Source organism: Terrapene carolina, unplaced genomic scaffold (genome assembly GCF_002925995.2).
Source record: "Terrapene carolina triunguis isolate 2854851 unplaced genomic scaffold, T_m_triunguis-2.0 Scaffold232, whole genome shotgun sequence".
NCBI lineage: Eukaryota > Metazoa > Chordata > Testudines > Emydidae > Terrapene > Terrapene triunguis.
Genome location: NW_020664583.1, coordinates 8,720,473 through 8,743,091, shown reverse-complemented (window position 1 = coordinate 8,743,091; position 22,619 = coordinate 8,720,473). Strand labels below are relative to the sequence as shown.

The 22,619-nt window shown below is 40.4% G+C and overlaps 1 protein-coding gene across 2 annotated transcripts in view; it reads left to right on the top strand.

The window, feature by feature from the left end:
- The window catches only part of POC1A (POC1 centriolar protein A), a 115,444-nt gene that overhangs the window by 48,429 nt on the left and 44,396 nt on the right, over window positions 1–22,619 (top strand). The window contains exons 8-9 of one of the 2 annotated variants that reach the window (XM_024195638.2): window positions 5,640–5,708; window positions 11,723–11,821. In XM_024195638.2, coding sequence (XP_024051406.1) covers window positions 5,640–5,708; window positions 11,723–11,821 — 168 coding nt within the window. The remainder of the gene's footprint in view (window positions 1–5,639; window positions 5,709–11,722; window positions 11,822–22,619) is intronic. The other variant, XM_024195641.2, reaches the window with a different exon arrangement.

The window sequence follows — 22,619 nt, the reverse complement described above, 5'->3', positions numbered from 1 at the left end:
AGACTATTTAAAGTCTAAAAGAATTGACTCCTGATATGTTATCCATATCTCACCACAATACAGAAGCATTGAGGCATGCCTGCTTGGTAGACATTCTGCTTACTCCTTGTTTTGATGCCGCTATCATTCCAGAGGGGTATGAGAGCATTCCAAATGCAGAGCTGGCCTTGGCTATGTGATGGATAATCTCCTCATCAATACTCCCTGGGTAGCAAAAATTCTCCACAGACCTGGGTAGCCAATGATTTTAGTTTATTATTCATCTATTGTGTGATGTTATGATTAATCAACATGTTTGTCATATATAATCATTGTATGTTAGAGCTAATTTGTAGGATTATAAAAGTATAAGATTGATCAGTATTTAGAAGAATCATGTATTAGACACAAGTAAGACAAGTTGAAACGCAAGAACTGGTAGGCCGAGGCCTGCAAGATTTTAGCTTAGCTATTTTAGGCCTTGGAGTCAAGAAATGATGACATAAGCCAATGACTGAAAAATAACCCGATGCCCGAAGATTATGGGCAGGGCGGGGGAAGGTACCAAGTGGTGGTAATGCGCAAAATCACCCAGAAGATTAATATTAGATCATAAAATATTGTAAAGGTGCATCTGTCTCCGAAATGTGTCTTAACCACAGGATACAGGTTCTGTGTCAGTGCCAATGAGACTAAAGGGACCTTACACAGCCTATAGAAAATTGGGGTCTCTTAAGTTTCCAGGGAACACGGAGCAATAAGAGAAAAGAGCGTTGACCCTTTTATGGACATGCACAAAATGTAGGTAGAGACAGAATCATATTATAAAAATGAGATGCCCATAACGGGAAAATCGAGCTCCCTATGGGAGACGCCAGCAGGAACCATTCCTCTACTGTTGATCAAATTATGAGCGACGCTTCAGACCCAAACACTGTTGTTAAGGATGTGAGCATAACTATATTTGTAACTTGTGTATAGGTTTGTACAGTATTTCTGTATACTTGGGTAATAACTTTAATTGTAACTTTTTAATAAAACTTATAAAACAGACTAGACCTTGTACTTATGAATGTATGTGTGGTCACTACCCTTGGTCTACGTGGTCCTAGAGACTCTAAATCTAAAGCAAGTAGCAGAGATAACTTTCACTCTATTAAGCTTGAAACTGTAGCTGCCAGAGCTGAACCCATGGTGGTGTAATACCACATTACAAAATTCACTTTAAATAAATAAAAGGCTGCACCAGAGAGGAGTGTTGTTGATCTTAGTAATTGGGTAGACATGCACATCCCCGCCACAGGTTGCTACAGCACTTCAGTTTTCTTTAGACTGATTGTGAAATCAAAGTGCATGAGCGAAGTGATCAGTTATAAACTGAATGTCATCAGTTGAGCAAGCAAGCAGTGCACTGTCATTAGCAAATAAAGGCTCCTTAATGAGTAAATCTGCCTCTTCTGCATGAGCACGGAAGCATTGCTGCTTGAATGTCTTTCCATCAGTAGATAAATACTCCATCAATGTCATGAGATGCATCATGAGCATAGCCGAACAAAGGATAGAAAAGAGTGGAAGCCAGCACACCACCTTGTTTGGAGCTGTTGGTGACAGGAAAGGGGTTTGATGGTGACTGGCAGACCAGGTGCCAGCTCATGCTAAGGCCCCAGGCCTCACTGAACACTTACAAATGCATAGCTAGAAAAGTCTTGCTTACCTGTGTGTTAGCATAATCAAACTAGATTTTAAGTTGATAAGTGTGTTTAGATTTTTATACAATGTGTGTAGGATGCTCCATGTATTGATTTGACTTATAACCTCTATAGCTCATGGTATAAAGTTATATCGAGTATTTGCATTGTAAACCTCTATAATTGGGTAACTCGCCAAACAGGACAAAAAGCATTAATTAAGGTAAAATGCTTGTCCTGCATACAAGATGTCCCATTGAAGCAACTGAGGTATTGTATAGCATCAAAGGACAGAAGGCCTGTTGACTGACTGCATTGCTAACTCCATCCAGGAAGGAGGGACCTATGCATGAACTCATCCCATCAGTTTGCGCTTTGGAGTGGAGGGGATAAAAATCCCTGACAAGGAGAAACTGAATCTCTTCTATGCTGTCTGGACTATGAGGAGCAAAGATTACTAAACATAAGCAAAGAGACCCCCGTGCAGCTTGGTATGGTTTAGCCCTGAAAGATGTTTTGAATTGAGATGACTACAACAGTCACCTTTTGAATTAGACTGAAACTCATTTGTGTATATATGCTTGCTTGCTTTAACCTGTAAATAACTCTCCTTTCTTTTTCCTAGTTAATAAACCTTTAGTTAGCTTAGTATAGGATTGGCTATAAGTGTTGTCTTTGGTGTGAGATCTAAGATACAAATTGATCTGGGGTAAGTGAATGGTCTCTTGGGACTGGGAGTAGCCTGAATATTTTGTGATCTTTGGTGTAAGTGACCATTTATCACATAGTCTAGCTTTCCTGGGTTGCAAGATAGACTGGAGTGTCCAAGGGGACTGTCCATTATAAGACTATTATAGTACTTTGGGAGATTACATTTGTTACTGGATTGGTGAAATCTAATTCTAGAACATACAACCAATTTGGGGTGTCTGCCCAGCTTTTTGACAGTCTGCCCTGAGCTTGGTGCACTCGATTGTGAGCCACTCCAGGCAATGTGACACACATCTTACCATTTTCCACTATTCTGGCTTTCATCTCATCGTGAAAGGACTAAATGACAGAAATGAACATTGCAGGGCAGCCAGCGAGAAGCAAAAGTCACCAGAGTCCCTCATGATTTACAGAGTCAAAAGCTTTAGTGAAGTTGACCACCACCATAAAAAGATCACGTCTTTGCTCCAAATGGATGGAAAGTTTTTTTAGTTTATTTCTCAGTCATGCTTCCAACATTTCCAAGAAAGCAATTAATGCTCTTCCACAATGCCCATTACAAGTCGAGCTTGCACTAGTCCCCTATTTTATGAGACAATAACAACAATCAAGCAGCAATGTCACAAGGGAAAGCACCTGCACCAGATGGCAGTCCAGCAGAGATCTGTAAGCAGGGTGACTACCATACTGCAAGGCATCTCACATGGCTCTTCTGCATTATCTGGGAGCAAAAATCAGTGCCACAGGACTTCAAGGATGCCGATGTTGTCTACCTCTATAAACATAATGGTGATAGGGCAAACTGCAGTAATCATTGTGCATTTCCCAACACCGTGTTTGGTGGGGTGGGGGAATTCTTGCACAACTCTAGACTTAACACAGTCCGAATCTCAGTGTGGATTTTGGTCTGGTCAGGGCACTGTAGACATGAGATTTGTACTTAAAGCAAAAATTCCCGCTTTCTTTAATGATTACACTTAGTTTCCAAGTTTGACACAGTGACTCTTTTCTGTGTAGCTCTTTTTGTATAATATTTACTGAGTTCTGCAGAGGAAACTGATTTTAGAAATGCTTCCTTGTTGAAATGTTGCTGTGTTCCTCAGGCTCCTCTCCTGTGGGTTTCTCTAACCACTGTCCCAGACTACTTAGATGTTATCAGAGCGACTTTCTGACACAGGCTGCTGTTGCACTTTTAAAATGAAACACAAGTTATTTCCTCGATTTTGAATATTGACCTGAACTATGCAAATATTAGCTGAGGGGGCTGCTCAGATTTATCAGCTGCTGCTCTTTTCTGACACAACCTGCCTCCCTTCTTTTTGCTCTGCTCAGCACAAAGCACCTTGGGAGGCAGGCTGGGTAGTGGGGAAGGAGAAGTGGGCTCCAAAGGAGAGATGAAGCTCTGCATGAGTGGGACTTTGGGGATGTTTGTGGCATGGCAGATTGACTGGGGCTTTGGGGTCACATAGGGCTTCTGCAATGAAGTGCGGGGGAGGAGTGCAGGGAGATCCCAGTGATTCAGCACAGAGACATTAGCACACCAAGATTGTGCTGTAGTACTAGTAACTTGGTGCATTGGAGAATTGAAGTAGCAGCTTTGGATACCCTTCACCTGCTGACATCTTGGCAGAGAAGCACTGGGCTATCCCCACCTCAGGCTGCATGCACAGTCCTAATCATAAAATCATAAAATCTAATAAATTTGTTAGTCTCTAAGGTGCCACAAGTACTCCTGTTCTTTTTGCGGATACAGACTAACACGGCTGCTACTCTGAAACCAGTCCTAATCATCCATCCTTTTCCCATCCCATCCACACTGGTCCCCTCTGCTTCCTCCCTCATGCCAGCTGCAGCTACACATTTATAGCAGGGAGTGAAGAAATGCAGTAACATAGCATGGGGTTACATTTAAGAGTGACAGATCAGTTGAGACGTCCATTTTACATTAACAGGTTTCTCTATCTTGTTTAAAAAAATATGATAAAAAGATAATTGGATTGATGTTCTGGTATGCTCTGTGTGATTCACTGATCTGAGCAGATGAGGGCTACAATCCCAGTATTACCAGTTCTCACAATATTTGATATCTCTGAAAGCACCAGCTCCTGCAGATACATGATTGTGTGAATCTCAACTTAGTGGGTGTGTTATTTAAAACATCTAGTTCTTGTAGTTGGGGAGGAGAAGCTTGAAAATGTGACTTCTAAAGGCTCAGAAAGCAAATAGAGTCCTAAATAGTTAGATATGCTTTTTCAAAGTCAAGTTTAAAGTTAATCATTATTTCTTTTTGTGGGGTGGAGGTGCTGATTCATAACTTTTGAATGTTTGGGGTTGCATTACTGTCGGTCTTTTACCTCTTGAAAATGTAACACTGTATATGTTCACGGTTTCCTGCTGTTGCTGACGCTCTCCTCTTCCATCCCCAGCCTCTCTTTCCCCCTCCTCGCCATTGTTTGGGAGCTGTGGAATAGACTTTGGTCACTAACTCCAAGTGCTACTTCTAGAAGTACTAGTTTAACAAAAAAAGAGGGGATTGACCATTTTAAAATGAAAGCAGACTGAAGGGTTTTAAAATAGTCCCTCCCTCAGTCAGATTTAATAAATGAAGGGGGAGAAGGAAATGGACTGAAGTTTAAAATGGAAGTTAGAAAAAGAAGTGAAGGAAGTTTCATTACACTTAGGACAAGGAAAGAGAACTTTCCTTGTTTCTCACTTGTATGTGACTAAAAACTAGACTCCTCCTTGGAGTCCAAGCTTTTGTAAATCTGAATTTTAAAATCGTTTAAACATTATTTTGAATGTACAGAGAAGGTACAAAGGGTGGATTACGCCTTAAAAGATGTCTTTTTAAGTGTCTAGAAGCCAGATTTTAGGGGCATTTAGGTGCCTGAAGATGCAGATAAGTGCCTAGTGGGATTTTCAGAAGCAGTCTCTTTGGGTACCTAAATACCATTTGAAAATGTGGCTCAAACTGATTTTAAGTAATTTTGAAAATTTTACACATGGTCCTTAACTGCTTCTCACTAAAACACCTACTGTAGTTCTTTTTACACTTGGCTATTTGGTACTGAAGAGCTGGGTATCTTAAATTAAAAAGAGGTTACTAGAAGTTTCTCATTTAAAGTAGCACCTGTCAATCTGTATTGAGGAATAAGTGTTTTGATTTTGACTGAGTTAAAATTATACTAATACTTTTTGTCTGAAGACCTATCTTGAACCTCAGCATTGTAGCTCTCATCTATAAATGTTTTTGTTTTACAGGGGCCAGCTACCTGTGTTGCCTTCTCAAGAATTGGGGACTTTTTTGCTTCTGGAGGGTCAGATGAACAGGTGTGTGATGTATCTGCCTAATCTAACATCTCTAAACTCTGTTTTCTAGATTCTTGATGTAATTGGGTGAACAAAAAATGTGTTTAATTATGATGCAGAAAAATCAAGTGTTTGTGGAACTATGTAGTTTGGGGAGGAGGGGATAAATTAGCTTTAGCACAGATGACCTTTTAAGATGATAGCATTTGAAAATTGGCTAAAATTGAGAAAGTTGCATGTCTAAGATTAGGGAATGAAATATAGATGGAATATCTCCTCTGGAGCATTTGTAAGGTGAATCAAGATATAAGAGGAAATAGAAGAAAATAATCCAATAGAATATAGTTACTACATACAAGAGAAGTTTTCGAGTGCCCAAACAATCAGCACTTTAGTGTAAAACACTTTTTTCCACTCAAGGTAAAGGGCTCTCTAAGCATCACCCCAAGAGGTCGGTCAATATTATACCCATTCCTCATGGATAAACTGAGGCACAGTAAGGGTTGTTGTTCAAACAGTTTGAGAATACCAGAGTTTGCGGTATATCCCAAGGACCTTGGCTTGTAGGGTGAATTTCTGGCTGTATTAAAGTTTTGCTGTTGCCTTCAATGGGATATCACACTCATTTTCCTCTTACCACTTGAGAGATTGTGTAGGTGTTGTATCACCCAGGCAAGGTATTAACAAACTTGAACAGAACTTTATTTACAGTGGAAATCCCTTTATCAAGCTGTAACTGCACACTCTGTAACTCTCACTCAGCCTCCTCAACTCCTCCCCCCTCCTTCCTGTTTCCTGTCCTTTCAGACTCCCAACAGCCAGTGCTCCCAGTTCTAATAATCACATGCAGCATCTAAACACCACATTCCCTCCTCTCTTAAGAAACTTTCCAAATTAAAATAAACATTGTTATTCTAACCCCAGGAACAAATATGAAACAAGACACTATCCTGTTGGCAGGAATATTACACTGAAAATACTGTAGATACTACATAACAAAGTCTTTAGTCCAGGCAGGTGGTCGTCTGAGTCTGACAGGCTGTCTCTCAAGCCCCGGTTCCAGTGCAATGTCTTGTTGTGTTGGTTCTACTGTGAAGTCATCCAGTGCAGACTGGGTGTTGGCATAATCTCCTCTTGGTGCATAGGTAGGTGCAAGATAAGAAGCATTCCATACCCGCCCATCAAAAAGTCGATAGGTGTAAGGGCCCTTCTTCTCTCTGATTTTAAGACGAGCTGTGAATTTATGGTCCCCTTTGCGTAAGATTCCAGGTTTTTGTATTCTAACAAAGGAACCACACTCAAACTTTGGTTCCTTAGCACCCCGCTGTTTGTCTGTGAAAGCCTTAGACTTTTCTTGGTTCTGTTCAACTGTCTTTCTCACATCATCCTTGTTTGGGGCATCAGGTCGTGCCTTTAACAATCCAGCAATGTTCAGTTTAGTATTCAGCCGTTTCCCATGCAGTAACTCTGCGGGTGATCTTTGCGTTGTGGCATGTCTTGTAGCCCAGTATGTTTGCAAGTAATCAGTAGTGAAGGGTATCCACAATTGCCCTTCCAGTTTAGCTGTTTGCAAACTCTTTCAAACTTCTGTTAAACAGTTCGATTTCTCCATTGGCTTGAGGGTAATATAGGGATGATCTCCTGTGTAAAATGTTCCTCTCTGCTAGAAAAGTTTCAAATTCCAGGGGAGTAAATTGACTACCATTATCTGAAACCAGTTCTTTGGGGTTACCCTCCTGGCTAAAAACTGAAGAGAGAAACTTAATTACTGTAGCAGAAGAAATTTGCGATGTAAACGCTACCTCAAGCCATTTGCTGAAATAGTCTATTAAAGTGATGGCATAACGACAGTCAATTGGAGCAGTATCAAAGGGTCCTACAATGTCAATCGCCACTTTTCCCCATGCAGATTCAGGAAGAGGAACAGGCTGTAATGGAGGGTTACATGTCACTGCTGTCTTATCATGCATTTGGCAAGTGACACAGGATTTTATGAGTGCTTCAGTTTGAGAGTCCATCCCTGGCCACCAATACAGATCCCGTGGTCGTTGTTTGGTTCTGACAATTCCTTGATGAGTATCATGTGCCAGGTGTATGAGTTTTGACTGTAATTCTTCCGGCACAAGTAGCCGGTGTGTACCTTGTAGCACACAGCCATCGAGCAAAGAAAGTTCATCCCGAGTCATACAGGCATCACATTATTCCGCATTTTAACTTTATGCAGAAACCCATAAGCACAGCCGAGTTTCTTCTCAACCTGGAGTTGGGTCCCAGCTGAAACTGGTGTGTGTACCGCAAGAGTGCTTTGCTGAGGAAGATCAATTCGTCCATTAACTACCCTGAGATTTAAAGCAGCTAATAAATCTCTGCCAAGGATAGCAGTGCCTTTGTGGACAATGTAGAACTCCGCAGTTACACAGCAATCGCCAAAAGTAACTGTTGCTGTCAGGCAGCCATGTACTGGAATATGGTTTTTCAAATAGCACACCAAGTGAAGTTTGGGTTCAATAAGAGACACATCTTTAAAGTAACGCAAAAGCTACATCCTGTGTAGCTTGCAAGATGTTGTGGGGATCCACAGCGAAAGCATGCTTTTACTGTATTTTGCATTTGCTGATTCAGTGGCTTTTCATTAGTTTTCCTTTTGCAATTGTTTGTCTGCAGTGATAGTCAACTTTTCTGCAAAGGAGTCACAGCCTGGACTGGGCCTCCTGTACCCTTGCTCATTATTTTGGCTTCAGCTGTAGCTGACTCAATCTGAGTAGCAATGGTTATTGCTTTTTCTAGTGTAAGTTGTGGTTCTAGAAGTAAGCGTTCTCTTACGCGAAGCATGGTTGTTTTCTCAATGAGCTGGTCTCTAATCATCTCATCTGCCATATTCCCAAAGTCACAAGTTACAATCAGACTCCTCAGGGAAGCAATATACTGCATTATAATCTCCCCTGGTTTCTGCTCACGCTGGCGAAATCTGTAGCGATTAGCTACTACATTCACTTTTGGCACAAAAAAGTTCTTTAATGCAGTGAGTGCAGTCTCATATTTATCATCTGCAAGGAGAAACGTGTAAAATATACGCTGCCCTTCTGCTCCAAGGCAGTGGATTAGCAGAGCACGCTTTCTTACTTCAGAAATTTCTGTAGCACTGATTGCAAGCAGATAAGTCTCAAACATATGGATCCAGACAGTAAAAGCAATTGGAGGCTCACCTGGGCTTTGCAGAAAGGGTGCAGGTGGGTTCAGAGGCAGAAGATCCATCCTCATCGCCAAAATGTTGTATCACCCAGGCAAGGTATTAACAAACTTGAACAGAACTTTATTTACAGTGGAAATCCCTTTGTCAAGCTGTAATTGCACACTCTGTAACTCTCACTCAGCCTCCTCAACTCCTCCCCCCCTCCTTCCTGTTTCCTGTCCTTTCAGACTCCCAACAGCCAGTGCTCCCAGTTCTAATAATCACATGCAGCATCTAAACACCACAGTAGGCAGGCATGTGTGGTGGGGGTAGGCGACAGTTGTTATGCAAGTTTAATTCTCTTATGCTCTTTGTGTTGGTCTACATTCCTTATTAATGTTCCTTTATAATAGCTTCTGATTATTTTGCTCCCTGTTGTCTATATGGGGTTTATATCAACATGTAAGCCCCATGCATCTGAATCCCTTTGAATTGGTTTTCTCTATTCCTTAGCTTGCTTTCTCCAATGTTCGGCTTTTAAGGAGAAAAAAATTCTACCCTCAACTCATGACACAGTTTATCTATCCCATCCCCTCTCCCCCTGCCCCTGAAGCACTGCTGGGAAATGGAACATGTCTTTTTTGTAAAGGTTACTTTACTACTTCAATAAGAGTTTTTTTCTTTTTCTTTTTAGCCTTTAAACAGCATCTTTTGAGGCACTGGTTTGATTACTCCTCCCCCCTCCCTTTTTCTTGCATTGTTAAATAATAAGGGTAATTTTATCAAGGTTTTACTTGTAGTTTTGCTTTTGAAATAATTACCTAACTCTGTGTGTTTATAAAGAGATTAATAGAAATAGCAAGCTGGCTGTAGTGTGGCTTTTCTGCTAATATTGACTTTTTTTCTGAAGAAACTGGGGTGGTGTTGAAAGCTGTAGTAATGATACACTTCAAAAATAGTTACCATATAAAAAGATTGTTATATAATCATTAAAAAACATTCATAACTTTTGACATGCCTGTAAGTGACTTTTTTAACACATCTCAATTTCCAATTTAAAGTAATATGAAGAAAGTGGACAGTATTAGCTATTTTTCTCTCAATTACATAACTGGATGACTTGTGTGGTAACCTGCATATGTGGTGGTTTTTTCCCTTTAATTGTAAGTTGCAAAGGTTTCTTGGATTCCTTTATTTGGTTTTGAATTTGTATATTTTTTCATATGAGGCAATCTCTGTTGTATCTGACAGCTAGTCCTTTTTTTTCCTCAGAGATGACATTTCTCATGTCTAGAAATATCTCTTGCTACTGGTAAGCTGGGAAACCAAATTATAACACTTGATCTTTTCTTTTTTCCAAAAGGTCCTACTCATCTAGCTTTTGTGGTAGCAAGTTCCTTTATAACTTCCAGTTTTATACCTTTTTGAAAAATCCTCCCTTTTGGCTGTAATTTTCTATACTTAATATCAGCAAAAAGGTGATTTTTTTTGAGAGTGTATGTGTGTGCATGTGCAAAACTTTAATGCAAGGAGGAAGAAATAACTCTTAAACTGTGTGTATATTTAAAGTCTTCTGCACACTTCTATTATGAATGTGTTCAGTAAAAATTTCCTCTAAGATTAGAATTATAAGGCTATTTATGGAAGTTAAATCATAATGCCTATAGCCTGATCCTGCAAAGTTTTATATACATGCTTGACTTTATGCACTGAGTTATTCTGTGTGTAAAATTAAGCCTGGGTATAAGTCTTTTGGGGGCTTTAGGTTATACACAAAGGTGTCTTTCTATTTTGGCTACTGTTCCTCAATTGCAAAGTAAGTTTCTGTAACTATGGAAGTATAATGTGAAATACGATTAATATGTCTAAAAACATGGAAATAAAACTGTAAAGAGTTTTTTACTCCACCAATGTTAAATCCTACAAATACTTAAATGTCCTTTTATTTGTTGACTAGCTTAAAATATTTTAAACACTTACCAACTTAAATGGGAATTCACGGTCTTAAGGAATTCCCTTCCCTCCTCCCTGTTCATTTTCATATGTTCAAATGGTCAGTTTATGAAGAGAAGCCAGATTTTGGAGAGTGCCAAGACAAAAAAGTACTTATGGTGGATATGTAATTTATTATGGAGAGAAGTTGCTTGTTGTTAGGGTTCATTTTTGGTAGATAGTATGTTGACATAGGTCTCATTTTACTTTGCCAACTAAGCCCTCTTCTCCTGAGTGCTAATCCATAGGTAAAAAAGTAAGTACTGGTAGTCAGGTCCATTCCTGAAGATTAATATAATGTAAAATATAACTTCTCAGTGGATTTCGTCGTAGTAGTCAAACATTTTTGGTATTACCTAGGTAGCAGTCTAGGGAGTTCAGAAAAGGCCATTATCTTTGAGAACTCAAACTATGGGCTTGTCCACACAAACAATTTTGCAGTTTGCTGGGGCGTGACTCTACTTTGTGGACTGACTGAACATGTGGACGTTGCTGATGCACGTTAACACGCTTTAATCTAGTCCCATTTCAGAGAGGAGTAGATTAAAGCACATTAACATATTGTTAATGCGCATCAGTAGGGTCCATACAGACAGGCTAGTCCATGGCAGACTAGTTGTGGAATAGATTCACGCCCCAGCTTGCAGCAAACTAAATGTTTATGTAGACAAGCCCTATATAACTTCTCTATTGAGTAACATCTTTCTGATTTTGCCAAAGCCTATTATATTGCTCTTTGCTGGCAAAGCTTTCCTCTCAGAACCCTGGGTGTGCTGACACTTTTCCAGACTTCCAGCAAAATGAATGAATATATCTGGAAATTGAGGTTTTTAAAATGATTAATTTTAGCCAGCTGGTTTTTATTCTGCAGGTGATGGTATGGAAAACTAACTTTGATGCTGCTGATTATGGAGATGTATTGAAAACTCAGAAGTATGCCACTAATGTAACAGGAACTCTTCACAATCTGGTAGGTCAGACCATCTTACATTTAACACTGATGATTATTGTTGATGTTTTGACTTCCCTAGTTTACCTACCTGTATAATATATTTGAGAGGAGACACTAGTTTTTCTTTGAAGCTTTGCAGGAAGAGCTTTCTTCTCTCTTCCCTACCAGCTGATCTCTCCATTTCAAGTCATTACCAAGTGAAGCTAAATTCTAATCAAGAGCCTAACAATAGCTCTTGAAATCTGTGTGAGCACCGCTCACTGATATTCTTTCTAACACTTTTAGCTTTTGGGTATATTGTGAGTCAGCTATTTCCCTTTTCAATGAGAAAACTCAGAGGATATTTGATGAGCATTACCTATATCTTACAAGGTGTCTGGCTTCATTTCAGGCTGCAGAGTCATCTTGTTCTCCTGCATTAACTTAAGTTGCAGAAAGTCTGTTTTATTGATGAGGCTGGTATTGTTTCTGATTACCCCATAAAAAGTGCAATTAAAGAACTGGATGAATAATATGGCCTTAGAGAAAGGGGAATATATAAGCAATAATCTGAATAGAATTGCTCTTAACGATATAGTTACCATCTGGATGTTTCATTTAAAAGAAAAGAAAACATTAGCAGCAACCCAAGTCTAGTCTTATGAATAAATCCATTAGGCTTGTGCCAGAATTGCTAAAATATATTTTGTAATAAGAACAGAAGAAAGGCCATACTGGATCAGACCAATGGCCCATTTAGTTCAGTAGCCTGTCTTCCCATAGTGACCGGTGCCAGATGCTTCAGAGGGAGTGACGAGAACAGGTCAATTTATCAAGTGGTCCATCCCCTGTCATTCAGTCACAGCTTTTGGCAGTCAGACTTAGGGACGCCAAGAGCATGGGATTGGGTCCCTGACCATCTTGGCTAATATCCACTAATGGCCCTATCCTCCATGAACTTATCTAAATCTCTTTTGATCCTTTATGTTTTTGGCCATCGTGACATCCCCTGGTATCAAGTTCCACAGGTTGACTGTGCATTGTGTGAAGAAGTACTACTTTGTTTTAAAGCTGCTACCTATTAATTTCATTGAATGACCCCTGCTTCTTGTTTTATATGAAGCAGTAAATAACACTTTTTTCCCCTCACACTGTTGATAATTTTAGAGACATCTATCATATCCCCCCTTAGTTGTCACTTTATTAAAATGAACTAGACGATTTTAGACTATTAATGTCTTCCCTAATTTCAGATGGCCTGCCACCCCCCACCCCTGCTGCCCTTTCACTCATTAAAAGCAGTGTGTCACTGCAAAAGAAGCAGGTGGACTAGGCAGATCCTCCCCTCTCTTTACTCAGCCCTCTCTCCCCCCATCTCTTCTCCCGCCCCAGAGTTCCAATGGCCACTGGTTGTGCTGGCCGTTGTTGTGTGCATGCTTGTGTCTGGAAGATCAGCTCTTCGTTCCATGTTAAGAGTAGTTGCAGTCACTTTGGTTCCTTTCTTTCTCATGAGACAATTGAGACTTCTTTGCTCGACCGGACAGAGGAGCAAGGGGAAGTAACATTTCCAAGGAAAGCAGCATAACCTATCTGTTAAAGTCACTGCATTCCAAAAATATTAGACCAGTAGAAATTGCATATACCGGAGTGAAGCATAACTAGATGCAGAGTGAAGTTTTAGTATGAGGCCTAGTGACAGGGAAACTTTTAAGAAAAATATTACACCATTGCACCATGTGGGAAGAACTGTGGGAGCACTGGCATAGTGTTTAACCACCGTGTCTTCTAGACTTGCTGTGACCATGGTTAAAAGACATCTTGGTTAAAAACACTCAGGTGCCTTTCCATGCTAGCACTACTGCTGGTGGAACTGCACGGGGGTTAGTAAGAGTGGAAGTTAAGAAAAACACTAGTTGACACAGTCTGAGAATGGATAGTCCATTAAAACAATTCAGGACTTCCATGCCATATCACTGTGATCCCAGTGTAAATTCTGCTGTATCACGGGAATTGGTTAAAATATGTTCTAGCGTTGCCATGTGGATGAGAGAGAGCTCTGATCCTTAGCAGAACAGTGGACCTTAGGATGAAATCTTGGCCCCATTGAAATCAGTAGCAAACCCCCTTGGCTACAGTGGTTACAGGATTACACTCATGGTCTTCAGGGTTCTCACTGTTCTTACCATGTGTATAACAATCATACTGTGAACAGGTGAATTGCAACCTGCTTATAAATATAGTGAAGGCAGGACCTATACAAGTGCTTTATCGGTGGATTTGCTACACATAATCAAAATTATGGTCCTGTCCTTTGTTTCAAAATAAAAATGCTCAACAGCCTCAGTTTTTTCAGTATCTTGATATACATTGGGTTACTAAGAAGATTTCATTTTAATAATCCATAGTTCTCCTATTATAGGCTGGATTGTAAGAGGATGAGATGGTGTTAAATACATTTTTCCTTGTGAAGAGCCCAAGCGCTGATTTAAATTCCATAGGTTGTCTAGCTTTAAAATTTATGTGAAATGGTCTGTAAAGCATAGCAGGTATGGTTGTTGAAAAGAGGTTAATGATTCTGGAGGTGGTTTGATTTATTATTTTAAGTGATGTAAATAGCTTGTACTCTGAGCCCTAGTTTCCGTAACATTGCACTTGCACATCAGTTTGACGACTTCTTATCCTTAAATGTTGTTTTTGGATAATACTTTCTTTAAAGGTAAAATCTGGTTCGTTTTTTTTTTTTAAAGCACTTTCTTATAACTCCATTTTGTTGCAAGCATTAAAACTGAGGTATGTTCAGCCTTCTTTATATGTAAGGGCTGTGTTTTGTCTCAGGCAAGCTAGAGTGGTTTAAAAACAAGATATTTCTGCAGATAAGTTTTGTTATGATTTTGAGAGGTTATAGTATCCTTCCTTCCCTCATCCTTGTGCTCAACCCACCTCTCAAAAAATTTACAAAATCAAACTTTAAAACTGCAGTTTGTTTTTCTCATAAGTAGCTTTTGATTTCCCGATTTAAGAACAATAACTTCGCCCACTATAAAGGGAAGCTGCTTAATCTTTTCCACCACTGCCGCATGACTGTACTAAGAATTTTGTTTTTTAAAAAAAGGCTGTCTGCACAATCCTTTAACCTTGTTACTGAGTTATCCCTTCAAGGGCTATTGTCAATTATTCCTTACCTTATCTTACTGGGGATACACTTCAGTACTTCCTGTGTCATTTTGCCTTTCACCTAAATCAATAAATATGTTTCCTAATGAGTTTGTGCTACAAATTTTTGCTACTTTATTAAGCATTGTGAAAACGTGTATATTGACCAAAGCAGATGTAATGTAAACAAAAACAGAACATATAATGCCAGATAGCTCTTCTGATAGCTTTCTTGAGAGAGGAGAAGCAGGTTAGCACAAGTGATGGATATAATAAGAAACGAGTGATTGCATGTTAAATTATACATGACTCTTCTATCTTTCTACTACTCTTTGCAGCAGACTACTTGAGATCAAATTGGCCTGACATTGCATCAATGTGGTGGACTCAAAACAGAACTTGATCTAAAAATGACTTCCATTCTGATCCTGGAAGTAGCGGGGGATAAAATTGCTGCATCGTTTATAAGATACAAGTTGAGGCCTAGGTTCGATATTAGAAACACTATTTCACTAGGAGGGTGGTGAAGCACTGGAATGGGTTACCTAGGGAGATGGTGGAATCTTCATCCGTGGAGGTTTTTAAGGCCCGCTTGACAAAGCCCTGGCTGGGATGATTTAGTTGGTGTTGGTCCTGCTTTGAGCAGGGGGTTGGACTAGATGACCTTCTGAGGTCTCTTCCAACCCTAATCTGCTATGATTCTATGATCCAGACTTTAGGGACCTTGGCTATAAAGGAAGGATGGGCTCCACCTATTTCAAAATGTAACTAGATTGCTGGCATGTAAAATTAAAAAGGTTGTAGAGGAGTTTTTAAACTAAGGGCTGGGGGAAAGCCAACAGGTGCAGAAGAGCGCATGGTTCAGACAGAGACATCCCTGAGGGGAGGATCTATAAAGGGGGTTTTCTATATTCTAGCAAAGAGGAGAAGATAGAATTTGATAAAGTACAGGTAGAAATTGAAGATAAACAGTCCAATGAAAGAGAGTCCCATTCAATTACATCACATGAAAGCAGACAACTAAATGATGATAAATTTCATAAATGCCTGTATACAAATGCTAGAAGTCTAAATATTAAGATGGGTGAATTTGAGTGTCAGGTATTAAATGAAGATATTGATAGACATCACAGAAATTTGGTGGAACAATGTTAATCACGGTAATATCGGTGTACAAAAAAATAGGAATGACAGAATAAGTCTTGCTGGTGAAGGAGTGGCTCTATCTGTGAGAGAAAGTATAGAGTTAAATGTAGTAAAAATCTTAAATGAATCAAACTGTACCATAGAATCTCAATGGATAGATATTCCATGTTTGAATAATAAGAGCATAACAGTAGGAATATACTACCAACCACCTGACGAGGATGATGGTGGTTTTAAAATGCTTGGGGAGATTAGGGAGGCTATAAAAATAGAAAACTAAGTAATAATGGGAGATTTCAACTATCCCCATATTGACTGGGTACCTCAGGACCAGATGTAGAGATAAAATTTCTAGACATAATTAATGACTGCTTCTTGGAGCAGCTAGTCCTGGAACCCACAAGGGGAGAGACAATTCTTGATTTAGTCCTAAGTGACACACAGGATCTGGTCGAAGAGGTGCATATAGCTGCACCGCTCAGTAATAGTGACCATAATGCAATTAATTTTAACATCCTTGGGAGGGGGAGGACCAAAGAAGCCCTCCACATTAGTATTTAACTTGAAAAAGGGGAAATATACAAAAATGAGGAAGCTAGTTAAATTGAAATTAAAAGGAACAGTCATGCGTGAAATGTCTTCAAGCTACATGGAAACATTTTAAAAACACCATTATAGAGGCTCAAATTAAATGTATATCCCAAATTAAAAAAATATTAAGGGGACCAAAAAAATGCCACTATGGCTAAACAGAGTTAGAGGTGATTAGAGGCAAAAATACATCCTTAACATATTGGAAGTCAACTTCTACTGAGAAAAATAAAAGAGCATAAACTCTGGCAAGTCAAATATAAAAGTATAATTAGTCAGCCCAAAAAAGAATTTGGAGACCAACTAGCAAACTACTCCAAAAAATTAAGTACATCAGAAGCAGGTAGCCTGCCAAACAACAGTGGGGGCCATTGGATGATCGAGGTGCTGAAGGAGCACTCAAGGAAGACAAAGCCATTGTGGAGAAGCTAAATGAATTCCTAGCATCTGTCTTCACTGCAGAGGGTGTGAGGGAGATTCCTATACCTGGGGAATTAGGTGACAAATCTGAGGAACTATCCCAGATTGAGATGTCAGTAGAGGAGGTCTTGGCACAAATTGGTAAATTAAACAGTAATAAGTCACCAGGACCAGATGGTATTTACCCAGCAGTTCTGCAGGAACTCAGATATGAAATTGCAGAACTACTAACTGTGGTATGTAACCTATCACTTGAATCAGCTTCAGTTCCAGTTGACTGGAGGATAGCTAATGTGACACCAGTTTTTAAAAAGGGCTCCAGAGGCAATTCTTGCAATTACAGGCCAGTAAGCCTAACTTCATTACCAAGTATATCGGTTGAAGCTATAGTAGGGAACAGATTTATCAGACACATAGATGAATACAGTATAATGGGGAAGTGTCAACATGGCTTTTGTGAAGGGAAATCATGCCTCACCACGTTATTAGAATTCTTTGAGGGAATCAACAAACATGTGGATCCAGTGGATATAGTGTACCTGGACGTTCAGAAAGCCTTTGACAATATCCCTCACCAAAGGCTCTTAAGCAAACTGAGCAGTCATGGGACAAGAGGAAGGGTCCTCTCATGGATCAGTAACTTGTTGAAAGATAGGAAAGAAAGGGTAGGAATAAATGGTCAGTCTTCAGAATGGAGAGGGGTAATTAACTGTGTTCCCCAGGGATCTGTACTGGGCTGGTGCTGGCCAATGTATCCATAAATGATCTGGAAAAAGGGGTAAACCGTGAGATGGCAAAGTTTGCTGGTGATACAAAATTATGCAAGACAGCTAAGTTCAAAGCAAACTGCAAAGAGTTACAAAAAGGGATCTCACAAAACTGGGTGATGGCAACAAAATGGCAGGTGAAATTCACTGTTGATGAATGCAAAGTAATGCACGTTGGAAAACATAATCCCAACTATACATACCAAATGATGGGGTCTAAGTTAGCTGTTACCGCTGAAGAAAGAGGTCTTGTAGATAGTTTTCTGAAAATATCTGCTAAATGTGCATTGGCAGTCAAGAAAGCTAACAATGTTAGGAACCATTAGGAAAGGAATAGATAACAAGACAGAAAATACCATAATACCTCTGTATAAATCCATGTTATGGCCACACCTTGAATAATGCATGCAATTCTGGTCACCTCATCATCTGAAAAAAAAAAAAAATGAGAACTGGAAAAGGTACAGAGAAGAGCAACAAAAATGATTAAGGGTGTAGAACAGCTTCTGTATGAGGAGAGACTGGGACTATTCAGCTTGGAAAAGAGAACTCAGAGGGGATATTATAAGATGTCTATAATATCATAAATGGTGTGGATCCTGCAAATGACTCCAAATGGATAGATGCTTATGCCTGTGCAGAGGCCGCTTGAATCAGTTGGGATCATTGTGGGCACAAGAGTCTCTGTGCATATGACAGGATGAGGCCCATAGACCATATTTCCATCTTCTTGGAACATGTGATCTGAAATCTTTAATCCTATAATTTATTCTTCGCAGAGAGAGTTGATCACACTCATCATATTTTCTTGTCAGTATAAAGAAAGCATGTTGATGGGAGGTAATTCCCTTTCATAGTTATCATTGTCGTGATTTTACTAGCATATGTATTTCATTATATAATATATTTGTTGGTATTATTTTCCAGATTCTAGGAAGACTATGTATAGTAAATTCTTTGAAGAGCAAATGCTGAACAATTGATATCACATTGGCATTTGGAAACTGCTTAGATATTTATCTTTATTTGTGTGCTAAAAAGGGTGGTGGTGAACAAAGATTGTAGTTTGTGAGCTAAGTTTGTAAATATAACTTTTCATACATATGAAAATAAGGAAAATTCAATATCTTAAATACTTTTTTTTTTAAGCTCAAATATTGGCCTTTGTTTAGGCATGTTAGCATCTGAATTTTGAAGTATGTGATATTACTGCAGTGCAGTAGCTACACTAGATAAGGCTGAGATGGAATTTAGAATATAAACCTGTATTTTCTGCTGATTTTTACTTTCTGAAAGCCCTGCTTTTTGTCTGATGCTTGCCAAGTTTGCTCTAGGCCCTTCTGTGAAATTCTTTTTACTGTGGGGAAAGTTTTACACACTATGGGAAAGGGAGAGACACGGTCTTGAGTGAGGGAGTTTTAAAAGTGTGAAGATGTGAGAGTATGATGATGGACATGGCAAAAAGTAAGATGGTCACTGATGGCAGAGGAAGTGTGCTATACCTCTTCAGATGTGAATTTTCCAACCATATGAGTCAAATCCTTTTTTTTTTTTTTTTTTTTTTTTTAAACAAACATGGTGTATATGTATTCCAGAATGAGGCCTGGTGCCTTTGGTCTGTCTGCAGAATCTTGGTTTTTGAAATAAGTAGGCTTGGCAGAATTCAATTTTTTTAAATAATGTCAACAGCTAATACTGATGCTTATTTTTAAGCATTTTTTCTGTTATCTATTTAAATTTTTAAAGTTGGGGTAAATTATTGATGGGGTCACACTAATTATTTAACAACTGTAGATATTGAGATTCAAAAAGTTAAAGCTTTATGACCATTAAAACAAAAATTTCAACATCACATGTCAAAATATACAAAGTAAGTATCCTTAAACTCAGCATTTTTCTTCCTTTCTGGATCTAAATTTTGGTTATTGGTGAAATATTTTTTCTTCATTTTGTATGTACAATGAAATCGACGTTTACCAGTAAACATCGAATCCTTTCAAGCCTAGAAATGTTATGGATATATTTATATAGCACAGCCAGCAAGTGCATTAAATTAGTCACCGTAACTTAGAACAACACATCTGGATATGACTGAATGTTTCAGGTGTGCCTATTTGGAAGACTGAACTTATGTTTTCAGATGTGCAAAATTAGTCTCCAAGCTTCATGCTTCCACTAACAAATAGTCCTCATATCCTTCTTAAATTATAATTTGTGTGGGTGTAGATGTGGGTAGATGCGTGTGTATACCCACATACCCTCTACATGTCTTACACTGCTCAGTAACACATTTTCCAATAATAATCTTAATTTTCAATTTGTGTTTAACAATTTGTGAAATTTGGAAGCTAATGGTATAGCAAACTCACGAACAATAGTGGTATAATTGCAGTACATTCTAACCAAAGGGACAGTAGCCTGTTCTCTTTCTAAACAGATGCTTTTCTGGTCTGAGCATACTTGACCTTATCTTGTTGGAAAAGCTAAGTAGGTTTGGAACTCTTACCGCACTAGTGGATTTAATACTTCCTCCCATGGTCGCTTACTCAATTAATGTCTTAATTCCTCAGCATCGGTCATTCTAAAATGTCTCTGCGTAAAAGGAGCTGGGACATGTTCCTATAGAAGAGTTTAATGTTGATTCTAAGGGTATGTCTACACTACGAGAGTAGTTCGATTTTACTTAAATCGAATTAGTGGAACTGATATTACAAAGTCGAACGTGTGTATCCACACTAAGAACAGTAATTCGACTTTGTGAGTTCACACTAACGGGGCAAGCGTTGACATTGGAAGCGGTGCACTGTGGGCAGCTATCCCACAGTTCCCGCAGTCCCCGCTGCCCATTGGAATTCTGGGTCGAGCCCCCAATGCCTGCTGGGGAAAAAAATGTGTCGAGGGTGGTTTTGGGTAACTGTTGTCATTCAACCGTCACTCCCGCCCTCCCTCCCTCCCTGAAAGCGCCGGCAGGCAATTAGTTCACGCGCTTTTCTGGTGAGTGACAGCGCGGACGCCACAGCACTGCGAGCATGGAGCCCGCTGCAACCATCGCTGCAGTTATGGCCGTTGTCAACACCTCGCGCCTTATCATCCACCTTTTTCAGAGGCAGATGCTGAGAAATCGGGCGAGGAGGCTACGGCAGCGCGGTGTGGACATTAAGTCTGAGAGTGGCACAGACCTCTTGCAAAGCACGGGACCCCGCGCCGTGGATATCATGGTGGCAATGGGTCATGTTGATGCTGTGGAACAGCGATTCTGGGCCCAGGAAACAAGCACGGACTGGTGGGACCGCATAGTGCTGCAGGTCTGGGATGAATCACAGTGGCTGTGAAACTTTCGCATGCGTAAGGGAACTTTCCTTGAACTTTGTGAGTTGCTGTCCCCTGCCCTGAAGCGCAAGGACACCCGGATGCGAGCAGACCTGACTGTCCAGAAGCGAGTGGCCATAGCCCTCTGGAAGCTTGCAACGCTAGACAGCTACCGGTCAGTCGCGAACCACTTTGGCGTGGACAAATCTACCGTGGGGGTTGCTGTGATGCAAGTAGCCAACGCAATCGTTGAGCTACTGCTCTCAAAGGTAGTGACCCTGGGAAACGTGCAGGTCATCATAGATGGCTTCGCCGCGATGGGATTCCCAAACTGCGGTGGGGCTATAGATGGAACTCACATCCCTATCCTGGGACCGGAGCACCAGGCTAGCCAGTACATTAACAGAAAGGGCTACTTTTCAATGGTGCTGCAAGCACTGGTGGACCATAGGGGATATTTTACCAACATCAACATCGGATGGCCGGGCAAGGTTCATGACGCTTGTGTTCTCAGGAACTCTGGTCTGTTTAGACGGCTGCAGGAAGGTATTTACTTCCCAGACCACAAAATAACTGTTGGGGATGTGGAGATGCCTATAGTGATCCTCGGGGACCCAGCCTACCCACTAATGCCCTGGCTCATGAAGCCCTATACCAGCGCCCTGGACAGTGAAAAAGAACTCTTCAACTACCAGCTGAGCAAGTGCAGAATGGTGGTGGAGTGTGCTTTTGGACGTCTCAAGGGGAGATGGAGAAGCTTACTGACTCGCTCTGATCTCAGCGAAACCAATATCCCCATTGTTATTGCAGCTTGCTGTGTGCTCCACAATCTCTGTGAGAGCAAGGGGGAGATGTTTATAGCGGGGTGGGAGGTTGAGGCACATCGCCTGGCTGCTGATTACTCCCAGCCAGACAGCCGGGCGATTAGAAGAGCCCAGCGGGACGCGCTGTGCATCCGGGAGGCTTTGAAAGCTAGGTTCCACAGTGAGCAGGGTAACCTGTGACTATTAAGTTTGTTTAAAGAGAAGCTGAACCTTCCCCCGTTTCTTTACCCAGTTAATGTTGACTATCCTCTCCAGTTACATACCCCCTTCACCCCGTTTCCCCCCTTCCAACACACCTTTAAAAATAAAATAAATGGAACTTTGTTCATTAACACCATTTTCTTTATTAAGGGTTTCGTGGTAAAGGGTTGAAACTGGGACGCAGACTGTGGTGGGGAGCGGGTGTAGTGATGGAAAGGACGCTTCTAAACTCGAGGAATGACAGGCTCCTGCTCCTAGAATGGTCCGCAGTGGTGGACTGGTTGTTTCAACGGAGCCTGCCACCCCTCCTTTTCGGGACTCTGTGTGGGGGGGCTATGTGACTTTGTGGCGGGGGAGGACGGTTACAGATCCCCTGCTGCGTGGCTCTGTCATCCAGGCTAAGGACCGCTGCATAAGATCTGTAAC